Raw genomic sequence first — 27,860 nt, 5'->3', positions numbered from 1 at the left:
TCTACCTAGCTTTCAGGAGATAACCTGACAGGAATTTTAAATCTTAATTATGATTGTTATTAATTATCACTGCGAACACTATCTAGCTGGTTAATGTTTCTGAAAGCCGTTCTCATAAATGTTTATGATATTTACTGCTAATAGGAACTAGATCGTGAGGCAGAATCAATTGCAGGCGTGCCTTTGATTTTATAGAAGCGTACGAAGACGTCTGTCTGTCCCACCCCGGCGCTATTGCTGTTTTTAACACCCCACCCCCCAAAAAAGAGACCTGAATTAACCTGATAACTTGTTGAATTAAGTGTATTGATTGAGTTAAATTCCAAAATGCTATGTTTAAAGCCTATTGTGGGTGTTTGGCTCATCTCCAGGCTCGTCAGAGTGCCAGTGGGTGCGTGGGCGATCAGGATGAGTGTGTACGGGGGGAAGGCGAGCAATACGGAGCCTCCATAACGCCTCAGGAGCTGCGAGTGGTGTGTGACAATATGCTACAGGGCCTGGGGAGGTACCTGCGCTGCGTTGGCGTTGACGTACTGATGCTGGAAAACACAGACGACCACAGAGTAGCAGCACAGGTCAGACACACACATGCTGTATGTGCTCCAGAAGTATTGGCACCCTTTGAGTGAAGATATTTTCTTAAAGTAAAGAGAGCCATGATTTGCTTCTGTATGTTGAAGCTAATCCTTTTGAAACAGGAAATCAGAGTGACTGCGTGTTGGAGTACCTGACTGATCTAAACCTGACAGTAACTTTGCTGCATTGCTAAATATGAACAGACTTTTTAATTTTAATATTATTTATATCCTGATATCTGTCTTTTTTTTTTCCCCCGATATTTTTTTCCTCAAATTAATTCTCAAAGGTCATAAAGTAGGTTTGAATTATTAATATGTAATATTCATACAATAATTTGAAGGTTTGTTTTTGTTTATTTGTTTACAAATCTGTACACTCAATGGGTGGCAATAATTCTGAATGTTTCAATTAGATTTGCTTTAATTAAATATATTGTAACTTTTCCGAACATTTATTTGCTCTGCCGTTTTAACAGATCGCTCGAAATGAAGGTCGTATCATCCTCACCTCCGGCCAGCCATTTCAAACTGTAAGTGTGTGTGTGTACTATTTTTATACTTGCTTTTGGATTTTTAACAAGAAGCAGCTTCAGTCATATGGCAATAAATTAATTAATGGATTTATTAATAAATAAATCTGAAGTGAAAGTGGCTTCAAATCAAATTTTATATATAATCTGCGTGTCCCACACTCCTGATTCATCATATCAGTTGCATTTCAGCATAATTGGGTTGGAAATTATGGACCACTGGATGAGATGATGTTGGGTGCAAAAGTTTTCACACCCTTAGGACAAAGACATTTTATTAGACAAAAGAGACGAAAAAAAAAGCCACACACACCCCCCAACAGAATGGTCAAATAATGCATGTTAGGACATGATGTGTAAATATATATTGAAATGTTATTTCTTGTAGATTAATTATGAAATAGAGATGGGGGTACATGCCTTTGGCCTGTGGGTGTTTTTATATCTTGGGTGGAGATCAAATGTTTCTCCTTGTTGTACCCACAAGAAAAACTGCAGCTTCCCTTTAAAAATGTTTACTGGGGTTAAGATTGGAATTAGATTTAGGTGAAGTCATAAACAGTAATTGGCTGCATATATATATATATATATATATATACATACGTGTGTGTGTGTATATATATATATATATATATATATATATATATATATACGTGTGTGTGTGTATATATATATATATATATATACGTGTGTGTGTGTGTATATATATATACGTGTGTGTATGTATATATATATACACGTGTGTGTGTGTATATATATATATATATATATATATATATATATATATATATATATATACGTGTGTGTGTATATATGTATGTATATATATGTGTATATATATATATATATATATATATATATATATGTGTGTGTGTGTGTGTGTGTGTATATATGTGTGTGTGTGTGTGTATATATATATATATATATATATATATATATATATATATATATATATATATATATATATATATATATATACACACGTGTGTGTGTGTGTGTGTGTATAGTGCTCAGTGTAAATGAGTACACCCCCTTTGAAAAGTAGCATTTTAAACAATATCTCAATGAACACAAACAATTTCCAAAATGGGCGGCACGGTGGTGTAGTGGTTAGCGTTGTCGCCTCACAGCAAGAAGGTCCGGGTTCGAGCCCCGTGACCGGCGAGGGTCTTTCTGTGTGGAGTTTGCATGTTCTCCCCGTGTCCGCGTGGGTTTCCTCTGGGTGCTCCGGTTTCCCCCACAGTCCAAAGACATGCAGGTTAGGTTAACTGGTGACTCTAAATTGAGCGTAGGTGTGAATGTGAGTGTGAATGGTTGTCTGTGTCTATGTGTCAGCCCTGTGATGACCTGGCGACTTGTCCAGGGTGAACCCCGCCTTTCGCCCGTAGTCAGCTGGGATAGACTCCAGCTCGCCTGCGACCCTGTAGAACAGGATAACATGGCTACAGATAATGAGATGAGATGAATTTCCAAAATGTTGACAAGACAAAGTTTAATATAACATCTGTTTAACTTATAACGTGAAAGTAAGATTAGTAATATAACTTGGATTGCACATTTTTTCAGTTTTACTCAAATTAGGGTGGTGCAAAAATGAGTAGACCCTACAACAAAAACTACTACATCTAGTACTTTGTATGGCCTCCATCAGTATGGCATACAGTACAAAAACATTAAAAAAAAAACTCAGAATATTAGAATATTTCATTTCGAGTTTGAGTAAAACAGTATGAACACAGTGTATCTCTCGGTCTAGTTCAGTACACACAACCACAATCATGGGGAAGACTGCTGACTTGACTGTTGTCCAGAAGATGATCACTGATGCCTTCCACAAGGAGGGTAAGCCACAAAAGGTCATTGCTGAAAAGGGTGGCTGGAAAAGGTGCACAAGCGACAGGGATGGCCGCAGTCTTGAGAGGATTGTCAAGAAAAGTTGATTCAAGAACTTGGGAGAGCTTCACAAGGAGTGGACTGAGGCTGGTGTCAGTGTATCAAGACCCATCACGAACAGACATCTTCAAGAAAGGGGATACAACTTTCGCATTCCTAATATCAAGCTACTCCTGAGCCAGAGACAATGTCAGAAGTGTCTTATCTGGCTAAGGAGAGAAAGAAATGGACTGTTGCTCAGTGGTCCAAAGTCCTCTTTTCAGATGAAAGTACATTTTGCATTTAATTTGGAAATCACGGTTCTAGAGTCTGGAGGAAGAGTGGAGAGGCACAGAATCCAAGGTGTTTGAAGCCCAGTGTGAAGTTTCCACAGTCTGTGATGATTTGGGGTGCCATGTCATCTGCTGGTGTTGGTCCACTGTATTTTATCAAGTCCAAAGTCAACACAGCCATCTACCAGGAGATTTTAGAGCACTTCATGCTTCCATCTGCTGAAGAGCTTTTTGGAGATGCTGATTTCCTTTTCCAGCAGGACTTAGCACCTACCCACAGTGCCAAAACTACTACCAAATGGTTTGCTGACCATGATATTACTGTGTTTGATTGGCCAGCCGACTCGCCTGACCTGAACCCCATAGAGAATCTACGGGGGATTGTCAAGAGGAAGATGAGAAACACCCGACCCAAAAATACAGATACGCTGAAGGCCACTATCAAAGCAACCTGGGCTTCAATAACACCTCAGCAGTGCCACAGACTGATCACCTCCATGCCACACCGCATTGATGCAGTAATTCATGGTAAAGGAGCCCCAACCAAGTATTGAGTGTATAAATGAATATACTTTTCAGAAGTTGGACATTTCTGTATTGTAAATCCTTTTTTTGATTGATCTCGGGGAATATTCTAATAATTTGAGATACTGGATTTCTGATATTCATGAGCTATAAACCATAATCATCAAAATTAAAACAAAAAAGGCTTTAAATATTTCACTTTACATGTAATGAATATAGAATATATGAAAGTTTACCTTTTTGAATTAAATTATGAAAAAGGAACTTTTTCATGGTATTCTAATTTTTTGAGATGCACTTGTGCAGGGGTTCCCAAACTTTTCCATGCCAAGGTCCCCCAAACAGCATTAGCTTCTGGCTGGGGACCCCCTTTGCAAACCCACAGACAATGCTACAAAGTATGTAAAGAAACATCAACTTTTAGAATGTTTTCTCTTACTTTTATTCAATAGTCAATAATTGTTACATTTGTTTAGCATAAGAATATTATTAACTAACTTGTTTTCAACACAAATATTTTCGCACTGAACAGTAAACTGTATAACCTCCTGTAGTACCTGATTCAACTCGTTATCCATCCTTTTTGCGACCAGTGCCTCGCGATGGAGTGTGCAGTGTGTGGCCGCTACATGCGGGGCCTTCTGCGTAATGAGAGCGGTCACTCCACTGATCTTCCCGGTCATTGCCGCGGCTCCGTCCGAACACACCCCCACACAACGGGTCCAGTCCAATCTGTTAGACTCGATGTAATCGTCCAAAACTTGAAAAATGTCTTTCCCAGTAGTTCTTCTTTCAAGTGCTTTACAAAATAGTATTTCCTCCACAAATCTTTCCTGTGGGGTGGCACGGTGGTGTAGTGGTTAGCGCTGTCGCCTCACAGCAAGAAGGTCCGGGTTCGAGCCCCGTGGCCGGCGAGGGCCTTTCTGTGTGGAGTTTGCATGTTCTCCCCGTGTCCGCGTGGGTTTCCTCCGGGTGCTCCGGTTTCCCCCACAGTCCAAAGACATGCAGGTTAGGTTAACTGGTGACTCTAAATTGAGCGTAGGTGTGAATGTGAGTGTGAATGGTTGTCTGTGTCTATGTGTCAGCCCTGTGATGACCTGGCGACTTGTCCAGGGTGAACCCCGCCTTTCGCCCGTAGTCAGCTGGGATAGGCTCCAGCTCGCCTGCGACCCTGTAGAACAGGATAAAGCAGCTACAGATAATGAGATGAGATGAGATCTTTCCTGTGAAATAAATCTGATGTACACAAGCAGTTGGGCCTCATTGGATAAATCTGTGCTCTCATCCAGCTGAAGTGCGAAGTATTCGCTGGCTCTCGCCTGCTCCAACAGCTGAGCAGATACGTCTTGAGCCACGTCACCAATCCGTCGGCTCACGGTGTTATCAGAGAGTGGGACAGCATCGATTTTTTTTTTTTTTTTTTTTTTTTTTTTTTTTTGCAGCATCCTCACCAAGCAATTCTCGGACAATGTCTTTGGTGGCTGGTAAAATCAAATCTTCTCCAATTGAGTGAGGTTTTTAGCACGAGCAATGTGGTACAAGGCTAAAAATGATGCTGTCAGGGCCGCTCGGGGACAGTACGGTAGCTTGCTGGGTGAATGCAGCAGATTGCCTGACCAAATGCTCTTCTTTGCGTCTGAAGAAATCGACTGTTTTTTTGGCATCTGTTGGATGTTTTTGTACCAAGTGACGCTGAAGTTTCGAAGGTTTTAAGCACTCGTTTGACAGGGTCTCCAGACAGAGGACACATTTCAGGCAATCATGGCCATTTTTCTGTATGGCTGTAAAGCCATACTTAATGTATGCTGCCTCATATTTTCGGATTTTAGTTGGCCAGGACTTCTTAGTTTTTTTCGCAGCAGTGTCCTCCACAGCAGGGCTGTTGGTTTGTTCCTTCGGTCTCTTCTTCAAAAACCTGTCCATTTTGCGCTAGCAATACGCTAGCTTGAGGAGCAAAGCAGCTTGATAAATGGCGCAAACCGCAATGTCACAGGCAATCGGAGAGATGAGCATGGCAAACAACGTTTCAATATGATGTATTATTATTAATAATTATATTTTATAATAATGATTAAAAAACTAATTACAATATATTTAATAATAATTATTTAAAAAAAAAGTATATATTTTTTTCCCAAATTTTTTTATCGTCCCTCCAACTTTCTGAGGCCCCCCTAGCGCCCCCTGGTGGCCCCCATTTTGAAAACCACTGCACTAGTGTATGTATGTATGTATGTAAAAAATGTATGTATATGTGTGTATGTATGTATACGTGTAAAAATAAGTGTGTGTGTGTGTGTGTAGCTCCGGTCACAGGTTGCAGAGGGCCGCTGTCTGACTCTGGACTGTTCGGAGAAGGCTCGAGACCAGGCTCTCCATGTCCTCAAACATTTCAACGTCCACCTCACACCATCAGACATATTCAGTCGATGCCAGGTCAGTGTGTGTGTGTGTGTGTGTGTATGTGTAGCATGTGGTGTTTTATCAGCGCAAGGAAACGCGGAGGCCGTGAGCAGGAAGGAAGCAAGGCGAGATAGAGCAGTGCTCCGGAGACATGTCTCCTGTGAATCATTCGTTTGAAGTGCCACTGAGGTATTCATTGGAACAATAGTGGCTGTTTCTCCCCCCCCAACTGGCGGTCGTAAACAGGAGGAGGAGGGAGGGATATCTCACTGTGAGTGAAGGTGAATAAAGATAAAGAACATAGGTGAGGGAGTAAATACTAATGAGTGTGTTGGAATGTCTGAAGTGGATTTGACTTTGTGCCAAAAATCATGATGCGTGTTACAGCTACTGGGGTCTAAAGAGTGGGGAAAATTAATTTGTGCATTAAAACATTCATTTCATGTTTGCTCAGATGGCAACATCAGCACCTTTTTCATTCATTAATATGTAGATATTTACGAATATGCATGAGATACAAATTAGAAACTCCCCTACATAATACCTACCTAGCTAGCCAGGCATGCTCATTCTGCAGGAAAAACGTTTTTTTGGAATCACAATAATTTGCATATTTCTGATTTTTAAAGGAAAAATCTTTACAACCATCATCCAGTAGGATTTAATCACTTAATCATTTAAACATGTATTTGGTGAGGGGGGGAAAGAAAAAAAACACTTCTGGGCATGCATACTTACTAACGTAATGTGCATACCCATGTATTTACTTGCTTGAATATTTACATACACCAGTACATGTTTATAGTTCTTTATATATGAACTTAAATACGTACTTCATTATGTACTTGCCTACATTTGCACCTGCATCCATACTCTTTTATATAATTACTTGTGTACATACTTCGGTGCATGTGTCCTTGCTTGCTGATTATAGTTACATACTTGTATACTTCCCTAATTATGTATTTATGCACTTAATTAAGCACTTACCTGCAGTCTTACATACTTGGGTATTTACTTACGTACTTATCTACTTTCATACTTACTTATATGCTTATTTACTTGTGTCCGTACTTACTTGCGCCCATGCATACTTGGTTACATGCTTACTTATGTAGTATCGTACTTTTGTGTACTTATGTACTTGGTTATTTACTTTTTAATGCACATGCATACCTACATCTTTATTAGCATAGTTCCTTACTTGCATACTTATGCACTTAGTATGTGACTTGCGTATTTATTCACCAAGTTACGTACTTGCTTATTTTGGTATTTACTTACATTCTTATATACTTGTGTACTTACTTGCACACTTATGAATTTTTGTAAGTACTTTCATATTTGTGTATTTACTTTAATACATATGTAACACTCCCATAAAGCTGACTATTAAACTATGTGTATTATGACCTATCACACATCCCATCAGGGGAGGCGCTTATGGGAATGCACCAGGTAGGAAGGTTGATTCCTCGCGGAGAGCTTTTAAAAGGCCTGGGAAGTAATGACTACCATGAAATGCAATATTACCTTGCATTAGGCTAACTAATATCAGTGTGAGCCCCCACTTTGAGAGACCCCTCAAAGAAAGATTTCAAACTTTAACTTGTAGGCTAATTAGCCTAAATGTGTTGTAAATAATGCATAGTAACACTTTGTTAAATTGCAAATATTATATAGTACTGTAATCTAAAATAAACAGCAATTAAACTAATTACCTGTTGGCATCTTGTTCAACTGAAACCAAAACCCAAAGGCAGGAATTATCTTTTAAATGAAAAGATTGGCATTTATTTACCAAAACCTACCAAGAACATTCGTGAAATCAGGCCTTTCATACCACTAAACAAAAAAAAGAAGCGGAACCACCCGGGATTTCAAACACATGGTCTGTGGTAGCTACCATTTCGTTGGCGTGCATTGGAGCTCATGAGAACACGGACAGGAATGGTCTTTCATCATTACTCACGTAGCCGTTCATACCTAACCTCCATATCAAACAACAACGTTGACCAGTGTGTGAACTCCAGTACAATCGTACAGCACTCTGAACATCTCCCAAATGATACGATCACAGGCACTGTCCCTCACGGATCACTCCGTTAAGTCCGATGTGAAGTCACTCAAACGCCACACAAAAACCCTCCCTCATGCACTACGGTCAGCATAGCTAGCAGTGTCACTAGCGGACAGAAGCTCATCGTCCATAGCTAACTGCTAACTGAAATCCATGAACTGGCAATGTCCTTCCTTAAAAGTTATTACTGAGAGATACGTTCTCAAACAGTCGCGTATGTAAACAGAACAAAGTAAAAATGCATTACAACTAAATCATTAGATATTTCACAAAGATCATTTACTATCATGGCTTAACTGATTTTCCTTCCAGCGAACTTTTTTCTTTCTTCTTCTTCAGCTCCCTCCCATCTAGTTCGCGAACATTCTAATCAAGACATAAGTTTCAAAATGAAAGCCCTTATTAAATTCAGTGTAAGAGTATCATAGAGGGCACATAGAATTAAATCACAGGTAAGTATTCTTCAAACACACAAACACATTTATGTCATTCTGAACACTGCGAAATAGGCTTATTTCTATTACGGGGTGTTACACATAATTACCTAGACATGCACTTATTTACTTCCTGATGTACATACTTGCATGCTTGCCTATGCAGTTCCTTGCTTGCTTAAATATACTAGTGCATCTCAAAAAATTAGAATATTGTGAAAAAGTTCAATATTTTCCATCAGTTATTTAAGAAAGTGAAAATTTTATATATTATAGACTCATTACACATAAACTAAAATGTTTCAAGCATTTTTCTATTTTAATTTTAATCAGTATGGCATACAGTACAAAAACATAAAAAAAAACCCATCTCAAAATATTAGAATATTTCATTTCGAGTTTGAGTAAAACAGTATGAACACAGTGTATCTCTCGGTCTAGTTCAGTACACACAACCACAATCATGGGGAAGACTGCTGACTTGACTGTTGTCCAGAAGATGATCACTGATGCCCTCCACAAGGAGGGTAAGCCACAAAAGGTCATTGCTGAAAAGGGTGGCTGGAAAAGGTGCACAAGCAACAGGGATGGCCGCAGTCTTGAGAGGATTGTCAAGAAAAGTTGATTCAAGAACTTGGGAGAGCTTCACAAGGAGTGGACTGAGGCTGGTGTCAGTGTATCAAGACCCATCACGAACAGACATCTTCAAGAAAGGGGATACAACTTTCGCATTCCTAATATCAAGCTACTCCTGAGCCAGAGACAATGTCAGAAGTGTCTTATCTGGCTAAGGAGAGAAAGAAATGGACTGTTGCTCAGTGGTCCAAAGTCCTCTTTTCAGATGAAAGTACATTTTGCATTTAATTTGGAAATCACGGTTCTAGAGTCTGGAGGAAGAGTGGAGAGGCACAGAATCCAAGGTGTTTGAAGCCCAGTGTGAAGTTTCCACAGTCTGTGATGATTTGGGGTGCCATGTCATCTGCTGGTGTTGGTCCACTGTATTTTATCAAGTCCAAAGTCAACACAGCCATCTACCAGGAGATTTTAAAGCACTTCATGCTTCCATCTGCTGAAGAGCTTTTTGGAGATGCTGATTTCCTTTTCCAGCAGGACTTGGCACCTGCCCACAGTGCCAAAACTACTACCAAATGGTTTGCTGACCATGATATTACTGTGTTTGATTGGCCAGCCGACTCGCCTGACCTGAACCCCATAGAGAATCTATGGTGTATTGTCAAGAGGAAGATGAGAAACACCCGACCCAAAAATACAGATACGCTGAAGGCCACTATCAAAGCAACCTGGGCTTCAATAACACCTCAGCAGTGCCACAGACTGATCACCTCCATGCCACACCGCATTGATACAGTAATTCATGGTAAAGGAGCCCCAACCAAGTATTGAGTGTATAAATGAATATACTTTTCAGAAGTTGGACATTTCTGTATTGTAAATCCTTTTTTTGATTGATCTCGGGGAATATTCTAATAATTTGAGATACTGGATTTCTGATTTTCATGAGCTATAAGCCATAATCATCAAAATTAAAACAAAAAAGGCTTTAAATATTTCACTTTACATGTAATGAATATAGAATATATGAAAGTTTACCTTTTTGAATTAAATTATGAAAAAAAGGAACTTTTTCATGGTATTCTAATTTTTTGAGATGCACTAGTACTTATGCAGTTGCATACTTATGTTCTTGCTTACATATTTGCACACTTGCCTTACACCTAGTTACATATTTAATTTATCACTTACGTTTGTCCTACTTCTATATTTACTTTATAATACTTTCTTATTTATGTACTTGTTTTCTTACATACTTGTACTTACTTAAATTGGAGCAAAAGTGGAACAAAAGCCTGCAGCAATGTAGGCAGATTTGGAGATGGAATGTAGAAGAAAGGAACAGAAAAAATGAGAGCTGCGGGTAGATAAGTTACCAATTCATCTTTTTTCTTGCAGTATATCTGCTTGTCATCAGCACTGGCTTTTGTGCAAAAGTTCACAGGCATTTGCGTCACAGACACGCCGTCTCGTCAGGGTCAGGCGCTACACGGCAAGGTGAGGGAAGTCAGGTGGAGAGAAGTAGGAAGTCTGAAAGAGAAGAAACAAATGTCAGCGTGATTTTTTTTTTTCTTTTTTCTTTTCCCCCCTTTTTTTGCCTAAAATATATTATCTGGAAGTTATCAAGGTAAAAAAAAAAAAATACAAATATTTACGGTGTTTAACTCCCACGTACGGAATAACGCACACAGAACGATTATTCACATGGCAGAAAGCAAAAGAGCTTTTTTATTTTTCCTTATTGCTCTGAAGAAAAAAAAATTTCATAAAATTAAGCAGAGTGCTGTATTATAACTCTAACACATTAAAAGAGATGTGTGCGTGCTTATTTACATGTGCACTTTCTTACATATTTACTTGCTTACATAGTTACATATTTGCCTATGTACTTATTTACTTTTGTATTTATGTATGTGTGTACTTATTTACATAAGTTAGATTCTTAATGTCACTCTCACACTTGTACTTTCATATGTACTGTACCTCATTACATACTTATTTGGATGCTTACTTATCCACTTGCATCCATGCATAGATCCTTATTTATGTACTTTATTATATACTTACCTCATTACACACTTGCACTACCGTTCAAAAGTTTGGGGTCACTTTGAAATGTCCTTTTTTTTGAAAGAAAAGCACTTTAAACTAATCAGAAATCCACTCTATACATTGCTAATGTGGTAAATGACTATTCTAGCTGCAAATGTGTGGTTTTTGGTGCAATACATATATACTCTATACATAGGTGTATAGAGGCCCATTTCCAGCAACTCTCACTCCAGTGTTCTAATGGTACAATGTGTTTGCTCATTGCCTCAGAAGGCTAATGGAGGATTAGAAAACTCTTGTACAATCATGTTAGCACAGCTGAAAACAGTTGAGCTCTTTAGAGAAGCTATAAAACTGACCTTCCTTTGAGCAGATTGAGTTTCTGGAGCATCACATTTGTGGGGTCGATTAAATGCTCAAAATGGCCAGAAAAATGTCTCGACTATATTTTCTATTCATTTTACAACTTATGGTGGTAAATAAAAGTGTGACTTTTCATGGAAAACACACAATTTTCTGGGTGACCCCAAACTTTTGAACGGTAGTGTAATTCCTGAACTTGTGGAGTTACGTTCTTCCATCCTCACTTACATGTGTACTTATGAATATTCTTGTGTTCTTACTTGCTTATATAGTTACATATATAGTTCCTCACTTATAGACCTCCTTACACGCCTGCATACTTTCATACTCACTCACTCTTACAGAAGAGGCCACTGCAGCTCTGAGGTTATTTAAGTAAATTTCAGGGCCTCATTCGCACTCATCAGGCTCATCAGTGTCTTTGTGGCAGTTGAGGGATTTGAACACACAACCTTCTAGTCACTGGGAGAGAAACACAGCCTCTGCGCTCGCGCTGAGCAAAAAACGATAATCACTTCCTCAAAAAGGTCACATCCCACGTACTAAAATCGCTGAGACAGCACATCCGGCTTTCTCCAGCGCTCCTCAGTGACGTGATCCTCCTTCAGACCTCTCTGGAGAAACAAACTGTGACTTTTTTTTTTTTTTTAAGTACAATTGCAAAAAGAAAAAAATGCTTACATTTTACGCTTAACCCATAAGTGTGTTTTATATCATTTTATCATCAGATTCTCGTTTTAAGTTTGGCAGGGAAAAAAAAATCAGTAAACATCCTGCTGGTTAGTTAGATAGTTTAGTTAGTTAGTTGATCCCAAGAAAAATTGCAGCTTTACTGTAGTGTTAAATACCAACAAAGAATTACAAATAACATGAAGAATGCAATAAAAATAAGAAAAGGTAAAGAACCATAGTGCAAAAAAAAAATTAGTGTACAACAAACAACTTCTGAAAATTTAACAATTAATAAATAAGGATATTTACAATTCATACAAAAAGAGAATTTTCACCGCTAAAAAGTGACGCTATAGATTAATTTAAAGCCTCAAAACCAAATAATTTGTAATTTTTTTGTGCAACATGTGAAAGATTTGATGTTCCAAGCGACACGGCAGAACCGGACAGGGTCAACAACGGCACCGGGTCTGATATTTCAGGGTTCTTTCATTCTTTCTTAGCTTCCAAAAAAAAAAAAGTTTCTATTTGTGACCTTTTGTTGTTCGGTTCGACACAGAACCCATACGCCACATTTTCTAAGATTGTATAATGAAACTTTTACACTAATACAAATTAAAAGGTAACTGTGGTAGTATTTTTAATCTGAACACATCATGTTATGATAGAATACTGATTATACTGTGTCACGCTGTAGAAATCATGAACCTGTTCAATTTATGGTCAAGTTTGGTTATGTTTCCTGAACATAAATCATCAGCTCCTTTATTCTGGAGATTTTTTTCCTTATTTTTCTCCACGGACTTCAGTAATTTTTATTTGATTTGATTTTTGCTGAGGATCTATTTACATGAAGAACATGCCAGTGATCCAGCATGGAGAGGACGACTGTCCTTCATGGATATCTGCTAGAAAAACGGGGGAAAAAAAGACAAACTGAGGAACATGCGAATTTTCAAGTATAAAATTAAAGAATTCAGTTAGCAGGGAAAACAAATCTCCAATGGAACAACCAATATTACTTTATTTTTAAAATATATTTTGAGTATATATTTTACAACAAAATGGGCAAATAAAAGAAGAAAAACGAGTGTTGATTAACCTTTTTGGGTGTGGCAGAGCAGCAACGTGTTAAAAATGCAAACAAAAGTTGAAGGGAACTAGTCCAGAAATTATTTTTTATCTCTGTATGAAAGAACCAATCAGGTGTGAGGAGTGACCTGATTTAATTCAACTTTTCCTAGAGTATCTGTTAAGACCCTGCTGAAATGGATCAGATTAACAGTAAACATGCGCCGTGTAATCTGATAAATAAATCAGGTTTTTAATAAGTTCAGTCCTGGTGTAAAGATGTTGCACGTTTCTTTGTAGATCAGATAATGATTTGATTGTTCGCGTCCTCAGTGTTGGAGGTCTCGCATGTCCACCACTGTCCTCTCCACCTGTCCATCCTCTTCTCCTTCATCCATTTGGACACTTCCTGTCCTCCACCTCCACATGTGTGACTGTTTCTTGTAGCAGTCTGTATACTGAAGAGGTGAGTGAAGGAATGTGGAGAGGGGGCGGAGGGAAGAGAAAAGGCTTTGGAGGTCTTGAATGAGGAGGCTGGAGGGTCTCGAGCTTCCCCCCGGGGCTGATCTGCTGAAAGGCCACCCAGGAAAACTGAACCCTTTTGTTATCTGATGATGGAGCTTTTGATGAGTAGCGGCTGTGTGTCTTTCTCCGCGGGCTCTCGCAGGCATTCCTTCACTCGGGTTAAAGCCCCAAACCCTCTGTGTGGCCTGTTGATAGCCATCGACAATCATTAACCCGTCAGGATCGCCGTAATCCCGGTCGGTCTGTCTGTCACAGTCACGCTCTCGTCACTCAGGAACTTCATTGTGTTTATAGCTCTTGGGCTGTCCAGTCTGACCAAAAGATCACATCACCATGCTTGAAGATATTTCTCGTTCCATGCATCATGATAAACAGGACTGCTAAAAATTGTTAGGAGGAAGAAATCGTAAAAAAAAAATGAAGTGTTTTCTGATGATTTAGTTTAATGTCTCCAATAACGAGAATTGACAAAGTAGGGTGGAGGGAACCCTCTCCAATGATTTTAATATTTTATAATTATTCCGACATTCACGGAGTCTGAGGTGGGTAATTGTTTGAGTATAAATACACAGATTTATTTAAAAAATTTTTTTTTTTTTTAATTTATTTCAAACTTGAAAATCTTCATGTAAATGTAATAACTTGTCACTGATCTACACCAACTCACATAAAATCCTTTGTTCTGAAATCGATAAAATAAATCCCAATCCCACCTTTCCTTTGAATAGTTTTAGACCAAACTCTGGAGCATCTTTAGTGTTTTTAGGAACAGCATTTTCTTTCTGAACATCTGTAATTCTTTCTCACTTACGGTGACGGAGCGATTGGAGCCATTTTGCCGAGTCACTCGAGGTGATTATCGAGAAATGAATAATCTGAATCTCTCGACCAATCAGAGCGCACGATTTCCTATAATCACCTGCGTATTTATACCCAATTCTAATATACACACAGATATTCTTAGACATTTTAACATCAAATTATCTTCTCTTTCCAGTCAGTTTTATTTATATTTTTAAAATGTTAACTATCTCAGAAAAGTGTACAGTGAACATTTATCACAATATCGACATTATATCATCATCCAGCCGTGTCGACTACACTGTTAGTGAAGCTAAATACATCTCGCAGTATTCTCCATAACGATTCTGTGTAAAATGATACTTGTGATTGTGCTTATATAATTTTTTTCTTTTTAATTTTCATCTTTTTTCCTCTTATGTTGTGCGTCATAAGTGTGTATCCCTTCACACGGGGAAAAAGTGTTGAACCAGTGTAATTTTGTGAATCAAGCTAATCTTGTCATTAAAGCTGTACTGCCTTTCAGATTTTTCAAGTGTAGGTCATAAAAGGAATTTTCCCCGACACACAATTATTTTTGTTTAGTGACCAAAAGCTACTGAATTCGAATCACAGACTTCCAATTTTATTAGGTTTTTATTTAATAGAACAATTTAATGACTTTAGGGCCTCATGGCTCTAAATTCTCTGCTATTTTTTCCTGCTTCACCATGACCCAATTCAAGACACTATGTCATGCATCACGTGGTGGGCTTTCCCCGTTCGCGCAAGGCATTGTGGGATACAAATTTGAAACAGGAGAGAAAAATGGAGGACGTGAGTGTGCGAATGAAACGTGAAAGAGCGACTACAGTAACGGAAAGAAAGCGAGAAGAAAAGACGAAGGAAAGGAAACGCAGGACCAAACTAATAAATATGGGCGCTCAGCGAGCACCTCGGTGTGATCAGCTGTTCGTTTAGCGACAGAATGATGGAACTGTCAGTGCACGCTCAAAGGGAAACCTGTAGATGGCAGTAATGCAACACTGTGGATGCCAGCTGCCGTAAAACCCAAAAGAAGAAGGTAAACCTGCGCATGCGCACACGGACTTCCTCTGTCTGCTTGACTGCGCCAAGCGAGCGATTTCATGCACATTATTTGCTTTAATCCCCTCAAATTAAATAACTTCCCAGCCACAGAATGGCCTGATATTTTGTGAGATATTACAGAAATAAACAGATATCACAATCACTACATTTCAGACGGAACTAAATTTCACCGATTTTATGAAATCAAAAGGCCGTCTAGCTTTTAAGTTAATTCTGAATTAATTAGTGTATAAACTTTTTAATTTAAAAAAAGCTCAGTGTAAAATGTTTTTAGATTCCTAATTTGGAGCCTTCTGTATGTCTGTGATATTAGCCCCGGCCCAATCCATCATGTCAAGTCACTTTTGTGTGGAAAAATTTTGCTGCCTTTTACAGACTACAAGCTCTACTGTAGAAGTAAATCCAGTGGAATGTACACACGGCATCTTCAATCACAGCGACACGAGCCAATCGTGGGTGTCTATGAACTCATGTATGTGGAAGCGGGCAGATAGCGTTTTCCTCTGAGTGTTACGCTGCTCTCTGATGCAGTTGTCTGACTTGACCTGTCTGACAGGCAGCAGGTGCTCACGTGTTATTTTATAGCTGTCATGTGATTGGAGAGACCTGGCTGGTGGGCAGGAACTGGGACAAAATATGGAACATGGAAATGTTTTCTGAAAAGCGTTTCAGATTTAACGGTGTTGGTGCATTATGGGTATTTTCGTGTCCTCTTGGGTGTGCAGTTTGTACACAGCGTACCGCTGTGCATTGTGGGATTTTCTCCACTTCCTCCATGTTGAAGATAAAAGTCAGCTTGTGTTTAAAACCAGAGATATGATTCCAGTACAGTTTATTTTCTCTCGGTAAACTAATACCAAATATTCCAGCTATGACTTTACTCTGACATGTAGAGTACGAGAGTAACCGGACACGCTCCTGGAACTCTGCACGTCTTGATTCAGCAGCTCATCATGACATCCTGTCTCTTTTTTTTTTTCCTCTTCCCCCGTTCCCTGTGCATGACATCGATTCAGACGTGTCCGAGTCACTCTCAATCCCACGGCAGAGTCGTTTCTCCGATTTCACCGTCGTTAGCGCAGGGATCGAGTTGTGCTCCACAGATGGCGTGTGAGCTCTCGGGGGCCGGGATCGGCGTGCCTTTTCCCTGCTCACACTCACACACACAACTCCACTTCCTCGGCCAGCATCAGATATCTGCTGTCTGTTTTTAGAAGTGTGGAGATGGGACAGATAGCCATCAGCAGCGCCTCAGACGGCATGGTGGCACTGCAGCCGCGGTTCCCACGATCCCACTGAGAACTCTGGGTGGGTGGGGGTGGGGGGAGAACAGGAACTGAAACGACGTGAGAAGATGGAAAGAGAGAGAGAGAGTTCTTAAGAAGGAGGATTTTTTAAAACGGAAGCTTTGATGTGCACCAAAGAGAACGTGGGCAGAATGTGAAAAGATGAGGGGCAACTTTGGGGTTCCACTTCAGTGCCACCTTACAGTGTGTGTGTGTGTGTGTCCATGTCTGTATCTAGTAGGCTGCAGTGATCGTGTACACCTCTCATGGCATGCTAATATTATTTTAGTTCCCTTTTCTTTAATTGGTGTACTTCCTTTTTTTTGTAGTTGTTGTTTTTCAAGTGCATTTTCCAGTTTGTTTTTGTTTTTTTCCATCAGCTGATTGTGAGAAACTTTTCAAAATGCAAAAGTGGGCCTTTGTAAAGGCTGAAAACCTCAAACACTTCCCTTCGCTTTCCTTTTTCCATCTATGAGGCGAGAAAAAGAAGAAATGTGACAAAATATGAAAACAATCAACTCTGATCTTGCTTTTATTATTAAAACCAGAAATTAAATAAAAATAAATGCAGTCCATAAAAACAACAGAGGTCTGCTTCAGAATTATTGGCACCTTTTTATGGAAAAAAATATCAGGATGCAAATATAAATATGAAATTAATATTTTAAGTTTAAGCATAATGCAAAACAGTGGTTTCAAAATTAATGACTCCTCAAAAGTTAATATTAAGTGAAACCCTGTGACTCCTGATGATGATGATACCAGTGCTGAATCACTTCCTGTTTAAAAATAAAAATAAAGTTAGGGATTCGTGTAGAGGATCTCGCACCCTGTTCCTCAGGTTTGTTAACATCATATTTACTTCAAAACACCGACTCGAAGCAGGGATCGTATCTAAATATATCCACGATCCATCTACACACAGCTGAGCCTTAACCTCCTGGCAGAGGAAACCAGGATTTGGGTTAAAATGTAAAAATATATCAAAATATATCATTTCACTTTGCTGTTAATTTTCACAAGCGCTCCAGATTGTCACTGATCCCTCTCACAGGAACGGGCTGTTTATATCCGAGGAATTTTACAGCCGATTCTGAAACTTGATAAACTTTAGAATTGTTTGGGTCTGCAATCTGGGGTCCTCGTTCTCTTTTGGTAAGGGTGCCAATATTTATGATCTCCAACAGTAATGTGCATTTAAGCATTTCACCTTTTACACACATGGATTCATTCGCATTTTTGCCAACATTTTGGAAACCTGAAACTTTTGAATGGACCCCAGCTACTGAGAGAGAGAAGAGAAGGAGAATGAGGAGGGGTGTGTGTGTGTGTGTGTGTGTGTGTGTGTGGCAAGAGAGGGGAGCAGAGAGACATTCCTCAAACACGCCAAGACATTCCGAGGGAAACCATTCCAAATATTTCCCCCTGTGTGTGTGTGTGTGTGTGTGTGTGTGTGTGTGTGTGTGTGTGTGGTTTTGAGTTCTGTTACTGGGGCTGCTCTGATATTATGACTGACGAGCTCTGTGCAACCAAAGTGAAAGAGTGTGAGTGAGTGAGTGAGTGAGTGAGTGAGTGAGTGAGTGAGTGAATGTGAGAGTAATAGAATCTGAATAAAAAGAACAGATCTGACACAAACCGGAGATGGTCCTGGGTTTCATATGACTCACTTCCCAGGTGTGTGTGTGTGTGTGTGTGTGTGTGTTAGTAAGTGAGAGCTAACTCCTTTTATGAACATTAAAGGCAGGATAAGCGATTTTTCTCTTCAGAAACACTTTTATATTTCTTGAAATTCTCTTTATATCATAACAGCAGTGAATAAATCAAATGCTCTGATAATAAAAAGAAAATAATCCGTCATCCGTGGCAGTCACAGGGCTGTAAAAATCCCATCCAGTTATTTCACTCAGTCTGAATGAAGTGATTGGATGGTCTACCTGCCTGTCTACCTGTGGGCGTGACCCGAGTCTTCCACAGGGTTAGACGACATCCTGCAGACGTGTTACTACGGTGAGTGATCGAGATGCACAAGTGGCAGAGAGAGCACGGCCAGAATTTCCAGTCCCAGCGTTAAACCTATAACAGCTTGAGCTGCTAAACAAAGCAAGAACCGAAAGAGTGAAGAAGAAAAAGTGACGAACAGGAAGTTGGATAAATGCTGCCTTCACGTGTGAGAGGAATGATGAAGTCCGAGTTTCCAACCTGGAAGTTGCACATGCACCCACTCAACTCGTAAACCTTAATGGGAACTTAGGAAATAATTTTGATACCTGAGGTTCTCAGTTGCGATGACCTTTAACCTTCCAACATGGCGGAGAAGATGACCGTTTCAGTAACGGATGCAATGTAATTATTTATTTTTTTTAAGCAGTACAGAAAAAATACTATCATACTGTCATAATGGTGAGAAGAAATCTGGCAACCGATATTTTTCATTTCACTCCAAAAATAAAACATGAATGTGACGTTTACTCGTAATTCTGACTCACAAGTAGGAAGTAGGACCTTCTGAATAGCTCGTGAAGGCAGAAGCAAGAGGTCAAACCAGAGAGAACATCCAGTCAGCTTTTCACTGATGGAGACACCGGAGGGGGAAGGGGGTTACTGTACCTGGTTTAGTTTGTTTTTGGGGAATTTTGTTAATCATCTATGACTCTTCACCTCGCTCCTCCTCATTGTGCTCTCTCATGGACTCCAGCAGTAGTCAGGCAGTGCGCGTTCATGTGTTTAGAAGTGGCGGTTTTGGAAGGAGGGCTGAAGGCAGGGTGTGGGATTTTTTTTTTTTTTGGTTGGATTTTTCCAGAATCTAGCTTACACTTGCTGGTTTCTGAAAATCGCCTCCTCGGCCTTTAATTGTAACTTTAAATTAATAAAAAGTATGATGTGGAATTCATTCATTCATTATCTCTAGCCGCTTTATCCTTCTACAGGGTCGCAGGCGAGCTGGAGCCTATCCCAGCTGACTACGGGTGAAAGGCGGGGTACACCCTGGACAAGTCGCCAGGTCATCACAGGGCTGACACATAGACACAGACAACCATTCACACTCACATTCACACCTACGGTCAATTTAGAGTCACCAGTTAACCTAACCTGCATGTCTTTGGACTGTGGGGGAAACCGGAGCACCCGGAGGAAACCCACGCGGACACGGGGAGAACATGCAAACTCCGCACAGAAAGGCCCTTGCCGGCCACGGGGCTCGAACCCGGACCTTCTTGCTGTGAGGCGACAGCGCTAACCACTACACCACCGTGCCGCCCCTGATGTGGAATTGTTTAATAAATAAAATGTTGTACTTGTTGTTGGCAAGTTGCTGTGGCCGAAGAGGAATAAAACACTTGAGGATGTGCTGTTTAAAGGAAAATAATTAACTTGGTATTGGATAGATGGTTAGAAGGAAAACAACTGTGGGTTAAAATAAAAATCGAAAACCACTTTAAATGCATGAAAATAAAAACGCATACAAGCGTGATCTCTTCTGATGACCTTTATAACATTTATGGACTCATTAATGTTTTGATGTATGAAATTGTCAAAGCCCCGCCTCCTTTGAAGATATACTGCTACTGTTTTCTTCAATGATCGAGGAAAAAAATTCACATAAGTCTGATTACGATTTTTTTGTATGCACCCACACCATCTATTTCCGAAGAGATCTGTGGTGCACGTCAGGATTGATTTTTATTTTTTTCCCCACGCTGAGGCAGAAATCAGCTGACGTGATTTGAAACCGTTTTCGCGAGTGTACATTTTCCCACACGAGCAGCGAGCTGAGACGCCTGTGAAATCCTCGCCTCGTCTTCACACCCTCCCACTTTCAGAGCGCCTGTGGTCTCGCTGTGAGATCATACCTTCCTGACAGTGTCACGTCGGCAGGAAGAGGTTCTCACACACACACACACTGTCTCTCATTTTGACAAACACACTCTTGCTCATGTATGCCTGAACTTGGCTGAAGTGGATGAGTCAATCAAAACCTGTGTGAGTGAGTGAGGAGTGTGTATCCCATTGTTTACCCCCCCCCCCCCCCCCCCCCCCCCCCAAAAAAAAAAAAACACACGCCAACTGCCCCAATGGAGGAATCCATAGCACCCGGCAGCTGGAATGTTCTGTTTGTGCACCCTGTTTTCATTGGCCCGGTTGGCATCTGTGTGTGTGTGTGTGTGTGTGTGTGTGTGTGTGTGTGTGTGTGTGTGTGGTAGGTGGGTGTGTGTGAAAAAGGCAGTACAGGGCTGCTGGAGTTGTTTGATGTGGTCCATTGTGTAGAAGCCAAGCTGCTTCCTGCCACCACAAAAGAATGATACAGAAGAATATAGAAAGAGAGGTGGGGTGCAGGTTGAGATTGAGGGAAGCAATTTGTTTTGGTTAAATTTTTTTTTTTAATTTATTTTGGTAATATAAATGTACACCAGGATTTCCCGGTCAGTAAAGTGCACACTGAATTAAATCAAATTCAGAGTGAGAAAGTGGGAGCTAGGAAGAATGAGACTCAGAGTTTTACACACACACACACACACACACACAAAGTTAAGGTATAGATATATTTATTTCACAAACAAATCAGTCTTTTTGAAGGAGTCACTAAAATGAGTGAATCATTGCCATACACGTTAAAACTGATCAACTCTCACAGTAACGAATCCGTGAACAACCGTGATGGACGTTTTAATGCTAAATATTTATTTGTTCTTGTTTTTTAAACACATCTGAGTGATGCAAGTCATATTTGCAGTTACATCTTGTATGCATGACTTGTTTGCTCTGTTCATGTGCAAATTTGATTCACTTGATTCAGTTAGTGTAATGAATCTCATTTTAACTCCTTTTGGTCCGAGCTGGTGGTTTCCAGCATGTTTCAGACCGAGGTCTTATAAAATGATGCTAAATATCAACACGAAGAGGTGGGGTTTTACACACCGCCAGATCGCACTGTTCAAATTTGTATGATTCAGTTTATTTGTATTACGTTGTTTATGATCTGCTTTTAGAATGAATTGTTTAACTGGATGAACTTGAATAACTAAAAGGAAGAGAAGGTGAGAGAGAGTGAGTGCGTGGGGTGGGGGGGGTGAAACTGCACTCGTGTTGAATATACTGAGCTGGATGACGTGGTTGGGCGCGGAGCCTGATTGAATTCTCATGAATTGATCTGATGAGTTGTGAGCTGTTGGACCGTCTCCTGTGTATCAGACGTCCGATCTGTTGGCTGTGTTGCTGAGCCACCAGTTATCAAGGTTTCTGAAATCACACAGCGAGCAGCAGCATAAATCCAGCCGAGATGGAAAGAACAGCTTTCCCTGAGACAGACTTGCAATTGAGTGACTCAAAGTTCGCATCCCTTTAGAACAGAATGAAAAGGAAGCAAATGGGTGACTGAGATGAACGTGTTTTATAGCAAGACAACCAAAAGTGTGAGAAAGAAGACAGGAAGTTGTTCTTGGATTGTTGTCATGTTTAGGATTTATCAATATTTCAGTTTTGACTTTTTGGAATTTTGTTTTCTCGGAACTGTGTTGTAAAATTAGACGTCCATTTACACCATCCCCAAACCACCACCATCCCCCACCTTCAGAACCATGGGGGGTGAAAACTTTGGCATTTGACTTGTATCGTGGGGGAGATGCATGCCGAAAGAGAACGAGAGAAAGACACCAAAAGAGAGAGATGCATAGAGAGAGAAGAGGAACAGACAAACAGAGAGGGGGACACAAAGAGAAATCGTGCAGAAAGAGAGCAAGAGGGACACACAAAGAGAGGGATGCATGGAGAGCAAGAGAGAAGACAGAGACACAGAGAAAGAGGGAGAGAGAGAGAGAAAAAATAAAGTAATAGAGAGAGAGAGGCACCAGGAAAAAGACACATGCGCGCGCACACAGAGAGAGAGAGAGAGAGAGTATAACACGGACTATTCCCCTCTTAGCTCCTCTACTTGCGGGTTTTTGCATTCCAGCAGAGGTGGTGATGTCATGAGAATTGGCCCTGGGCGGACAGGCCTGTGTGTGTGTGTGTGTGTGTGTGTGTGTGTGTTTTCCTCTCTTTAAACAGCACAGAGTGAAAGGTTACTGTAGATCACTTCCACACTAACATGCACACTGAGGTGAGATGCACAGTGTTTTGTTCAAAACTATTTCTCTCTCTCTCTCTCTCTCTCTCTCTCTCTCTCTCTCTATGCGGGTGGGCGCATTTCTTTTCCTCAGGGTTTGAAAGATAGAAAGCAGCCCCCGAGTCATCGCAATATTTTCCGACTGTTTATCAGATGGAATATTTACTGCATTCATAAGTCAGCCTCTGAACTGAAAACACACACATTTTACACACACATATACACACATACAGTGGTGCTTGAAAGTTTGTGAGCCCTTTAGAATTTTCTGTATTTCTACATAAATTTGACCGAAAATATCATCAGATTTTCACACAAGTCCTAAAAGTAGATAAAGAGAACCCAGTTAAACAAATGAGACAAAAATATTATACTTGGTCATTTATTTATTGAGGAAAATGATCCAATATTACATATCTGTGAGTGGCAAAAGTATGTGAACCTCTAGGATTACCAGTTAATTTGAAGGTGAAATTAGAGTTAGGTGTTTTCAATCAATGGAACGACAATCAGGTGTGAGTGGGCACCCTGTTTTATTTAAAGAACAGGGATCTATCAAAGTCTGATCTTCACAACACATGTTTGTGGAAGTGTATCATGGCATGAACAAAGGCAATTTCTGAGGACCTCAGAAAAAGCGTTGTTGATGCTCATCAGGCTGGAAAAGGTTACAAAACCATCTCTAAAGAGTTTGGACTCCACCAATCCACAGTCAGACAGATTGTGTACAAATGGAGGAAATTCAAGACCATTGTTACCCTCCCCAGGAGTGGTCGACCAACAAAGATCACTCCAAGAGCAAGGCGTGTAATAGTTGGTTAGGTCACAAAGGACCCCAGGGTAACTTCTAAGCAACTGAAGGCCTCTCTCACATTGGCTAATGTTAACGTTCATGTGTCTATCACCAGGAGAACACTGAACAACAATGCTGTGCATGGCAGGGTTGCAAGGAAAAAGCCACTGCTCTCCAAAAAGAACATTGCTGCTCGTCTGCAGTTTGCTAAAGATCACATGGATAAGCCAGAAGGCTATTGGAAAAAATGTTTTGTGGATGGATGAGACCAAAATAGAACATTTTGGTTTAAATGAGAAGCGTTATGTTTGGTGAAAGGAAAACACTGCATTCCAGCATAAGAGCCTTATCCCATCTGTGAAACATGGTGGTGGTAGTATCGTGGTTTGGGCCTGTTTTGCTGCATCTGCACCAGGATGGCTTGCCAACATTGATAGAACAATGAATTCTGAATTATATCAGCAAATTCTGAAGGAAAATGTCAGGACATCGGTCCATGAACTGAATCTCAAGAGAAGGTGGGTCATGTAGCAAGACAACGACCCTAAGCACACAAGTCGTTCTACCAAAGAATGGTTAAAGAAGAATAAAGTTAATGTTTTGGAATGGCCAAGTCAAAGTCCTGACCTTAATCCAATGGAAATGTTGTGGAAGGACCTGAAGCGAGCAGCTCATGTGAGGAAACCCACCAACATCCCAGAGTTGAAGCTGTTCTGTACGGAGGAACGGGCTAAAATTCCTCCAAGCCGGTGTGCAGGACTGATCAACAGTTACCGCAAACGTTTAGTTGCAGTTATTGCTGCACAAGGGGGTCACACCAGATACTGAAAGCAAAGGTTCACATATTTTTGCCACTCACAGATCTGTAATATTGGATCATTTTTCTCAATAAATAAATGACCAAGTATAATATTTTTGTCTCATTTGTTTAACTGGGTTCTCTTTATCTACTTTTAGGACTTGTGTGAAAATCTGATGATGTTTTAGGTCATATTTATGCAGAAATATAGAAAATTCTAAAGGGTTCACAAACTTTCAAGCACTACTGTGTGTGTGTGTGTGTGTGTGTGTGTGTGTGTGTATGTATATATATATATATATATATATACACACACACACACACACACACACACACACACACACAGAGAGAGATTAGAATGACCTCAGATTAATTTATAAGTACAAATAAAAATGAGTGAGGAGTGTTTCTACACTCATTAATAAAAACCCTCCCCTCATGAATATGTAAATCAGATCATAACATGCCACATGGCCTTCTGCCATCCCTAATAATGTAACATTCCCTAATGTTAGCAAACTCTAGTAAACTAGTACAGTTTTGATTTACATCCTGAGTTATTTATTAAAGCTGTAGGAATATATTTCAGCATCGCCATGACAACCACTGTCAGTTCATCATTTAATATTACTGAGGTTAGCTAGCTTGCAAGTTCTGTAGCTAAACCTTTTGGGACACCATGTCGTCCTCATGATTTGGTTGAAAGCTTATTGGTAGACATCACTGTCTGAGCTTGTATGTAGCTCCGCCCCCAAATCAAAAGCTTCAGTTGTGAATATTTAATGAGCGTCAGTGTTCGAGAAGATTTTAAACTTTTACTGATAAACTCTAAGATCCTCATGCTTTATATAATAATATTTTTACATTCTTGAGTGTGGTGTGTGGAGTTAAACTTACTGTAGGACATGTTTCCACACTCGCGCACGCAGCCCGAGGCCATGCACCGGGTCTTTACGGTGTGTTTTATTTCATCATGGTCATTTTATTCAACAGCACATTGAGTCATCAGCAGTCCAGCCTCCACATGCAAAAAAATAAAAAAATCACACGAGTCATGACACGAAATGTGGAAAAAACACCAGAGAGAGAAAGTTTCGCAACGTTCCTTCCTCAGTGAACTCTCTCAACTTTCTTTGAACAAAGAATAATGAATTTCTGATCCGCAGTTTCACCACAGCGCTGTGGAATTCTGTGGAATGTTCTAGAACAGCGTTTTCTCTGACCATAGCACAGGTTTAGTCATGCACGTGTCCTGATACCTTATCGTTTCCATAGTAACAGCTTATTCACAGACTTGTACAGTGGACATTCCACAGAAACGGATCAAAAACATATTTTCTGGAAGGAGTCTCCAGTGTCCGTCAGAAGTAAAGCTGTAACTTTACGTTTTCCGACATCTTCAGGAGCGGAGGAATTTACTCAGAGAGTGAGAGAGAGAGAGAGAGAGAGAGAGAGAGAGAGACTGGTGAAGGAACGACTGTTTATAGCTGCTGTAATGGAAGTGAGAACAGGAACTCACTTCTTAAATGTAACTGTAAAAGGTATGAAATTGTCATTTAATAAGCACAACATTTTACTTGTTGGTAAAGTGCTGCTGTATCAGAGGAATAAAACAGGGGGACGTGCTGTTATAGGAAATAACCAACTTCAAGATGGTACTGTTAACAGGAACATGCAGCGAAAAATAAACATAAGCTAGAAATATTGTTAGTTTTTTCTTTTTTATCAGACATCTAATTTTTTAGGTTTGTTTACCTGACATGTTTCAACGTACAACTGTCGTCTTCCTCAGAGTGTCACCGGATGTTATTGGTGATGCATCTTTTATCAACTGATGTATCAGTTGATGCCTTCGGAAACATCAGCTGATAAAAGATGCATCACCAATAACATCTGGCGACACTCTGAGGAAGACGACAGTCGTACGTCGAAACATGTCAGGTAAACAAACCTAAAAAATTAGATGTCTGATAAAAAAGAAAAAACTAACAATATTCAATATAAGACATAATGAACGTAATCGAAAGATCAGCTAGAAATGTTACACATTTTGCACAAATGCATTTTGTCTCTGCTGTACTCACACTGTCGCGTAAAGCAGTGCTTTAAAATTATTTTGTACTGTTGCTCACTGAAGGGCGCAGCCATATTACCATTTTGTGGGTGTGGCGTGATGTATTGTTGATGGGTTTCCTGTGTCTTGAGTGTCTCGCTGCTCCTGACGCCGCAGTGGAGCCGGATGAACAAAACATTGTTGAAAAACAGCAGTGTAAAGCCTATGGTTGCAAAAATAAGAAACGTGATGATCAGGGAAAGGATTTTTTTCTGTGTTCGATTGCCGACAACTGAGCAACATAAACGACTTAAACAGTGGCTCCACAACTTGGGATCAGGTCACACTTTAGAAACCTCCCCCCCCCCCCCCCCCCCCCCCCCCCCCCTTTGGGAGAAATTGTGTTGTTTGCGAGGAGCGTTCTGAGCCCGATTGTTTTGAAAGGAATCTACAGGTTGAGCTCTTGGGCTACACAGGTCATGTTAGACTCAAACCTGATGCTGTGCCAACAATCTTCCGACACCGTCTACAGAACAGGGATTCAGGCCGTGCAAGCCAATTAGTGAGAAGAAATATGAGAAAGGTATAACGGTGTAAATATTTAGTTCAGATGTAATATAAGTGAAGCATGTGAATACATGAATATGAGGGAAGCCATAGCCTAAAGGTTAGAGAAGCAGCTTTGGGACCAGAAAGTTACTGGTTCAATTCCCCAGACCAGCAGGTATGGCTGAAGTGCCCTGGAGTAAGGCACCAAACCCCCAACTGCTCCCCAGGCTGCTCCGGGCGTGTTGTACGTCACTCTGGATAAGAGCATCTGCTAAATACATGTAATTACAAGTTAGAGAGACTGTTATCTAGGCCAAGGTCAAAAAGCTGCCTTGCTTGAAGGAAAAAAAAAAAAAAGGTTAATTTTCTGTCAAATTTTCAATGTCAAGTTCATATATAATTAAGTTATTCCATGA

At 40.1% G+C, this 27,860-nt stretch overlaps 1 protein-coding gene and 1 long non-coding RNA gene across 3 annotated transcripts in view; one reads left to right on the top strand and one right to left on the bottom strand.

The window, feature by feature from the left end:
* Positions 1 to 27,860, top strand: part of exd3 (exonuclease 3'-5' domain containing 3) — an 80,853-nt gene that overhangs the window by 28,797 nt on the left and 24,196 nt on the right. For both annotated transcript variants that reach the window (XM_060908977.1, XM_060908976.1), the window contains exons 16-18: positions 372 to 575; positions 1,055 to 1,108; positions 6,103 to 6,234. In XM_060908977.1, the coding sequence (XP_060764960.1) occupies positions 372 to 575; positions 1,055 to 1,108; positions 6,103 to 6,234 (390 nt within the window). The remainder of the gene's footprint in view (positions 1 to 371; positions 576 to 1,054; positions 1,109 to 6,102; positions 6,235 to 27,860) is intronic.
* Positions 8,487 to 25,960, bottom strand: LOC132873430 (uncharacterized). Its single transcript, XR_009651561.1, has 3 exons — positions 25,740 to 25,960; positions 10,555 to 10,818; positions 8,487 to 8,647 (listed from the first exon to the last, which is right to left on the bottom strand). It is a non-coding gene; the product is annotated as an uncharacterized LOC132873430 (long non-coding RNA).

Source organism: Neoarius graeffei, chromosome 25 (genome assembly GCF_027579695.1).
Source record: "Neoarius graeffei isolate fNeoGra1 chromosome 25, fNeoGra1.pri, whole genome shotgun sequence".
Classification (NCBI taxonomy): Eukaryota; Metazoa; Chordata; class Actinopteri; order Siluriformes; family Ariidae; genus Neoarius; species Neoarius graeffei.
The sequence above is the reverse complement of the archived record's forward strand: the minus strand, read 5'-3'. Positions and strand labels throughout refer to the sequence as shown.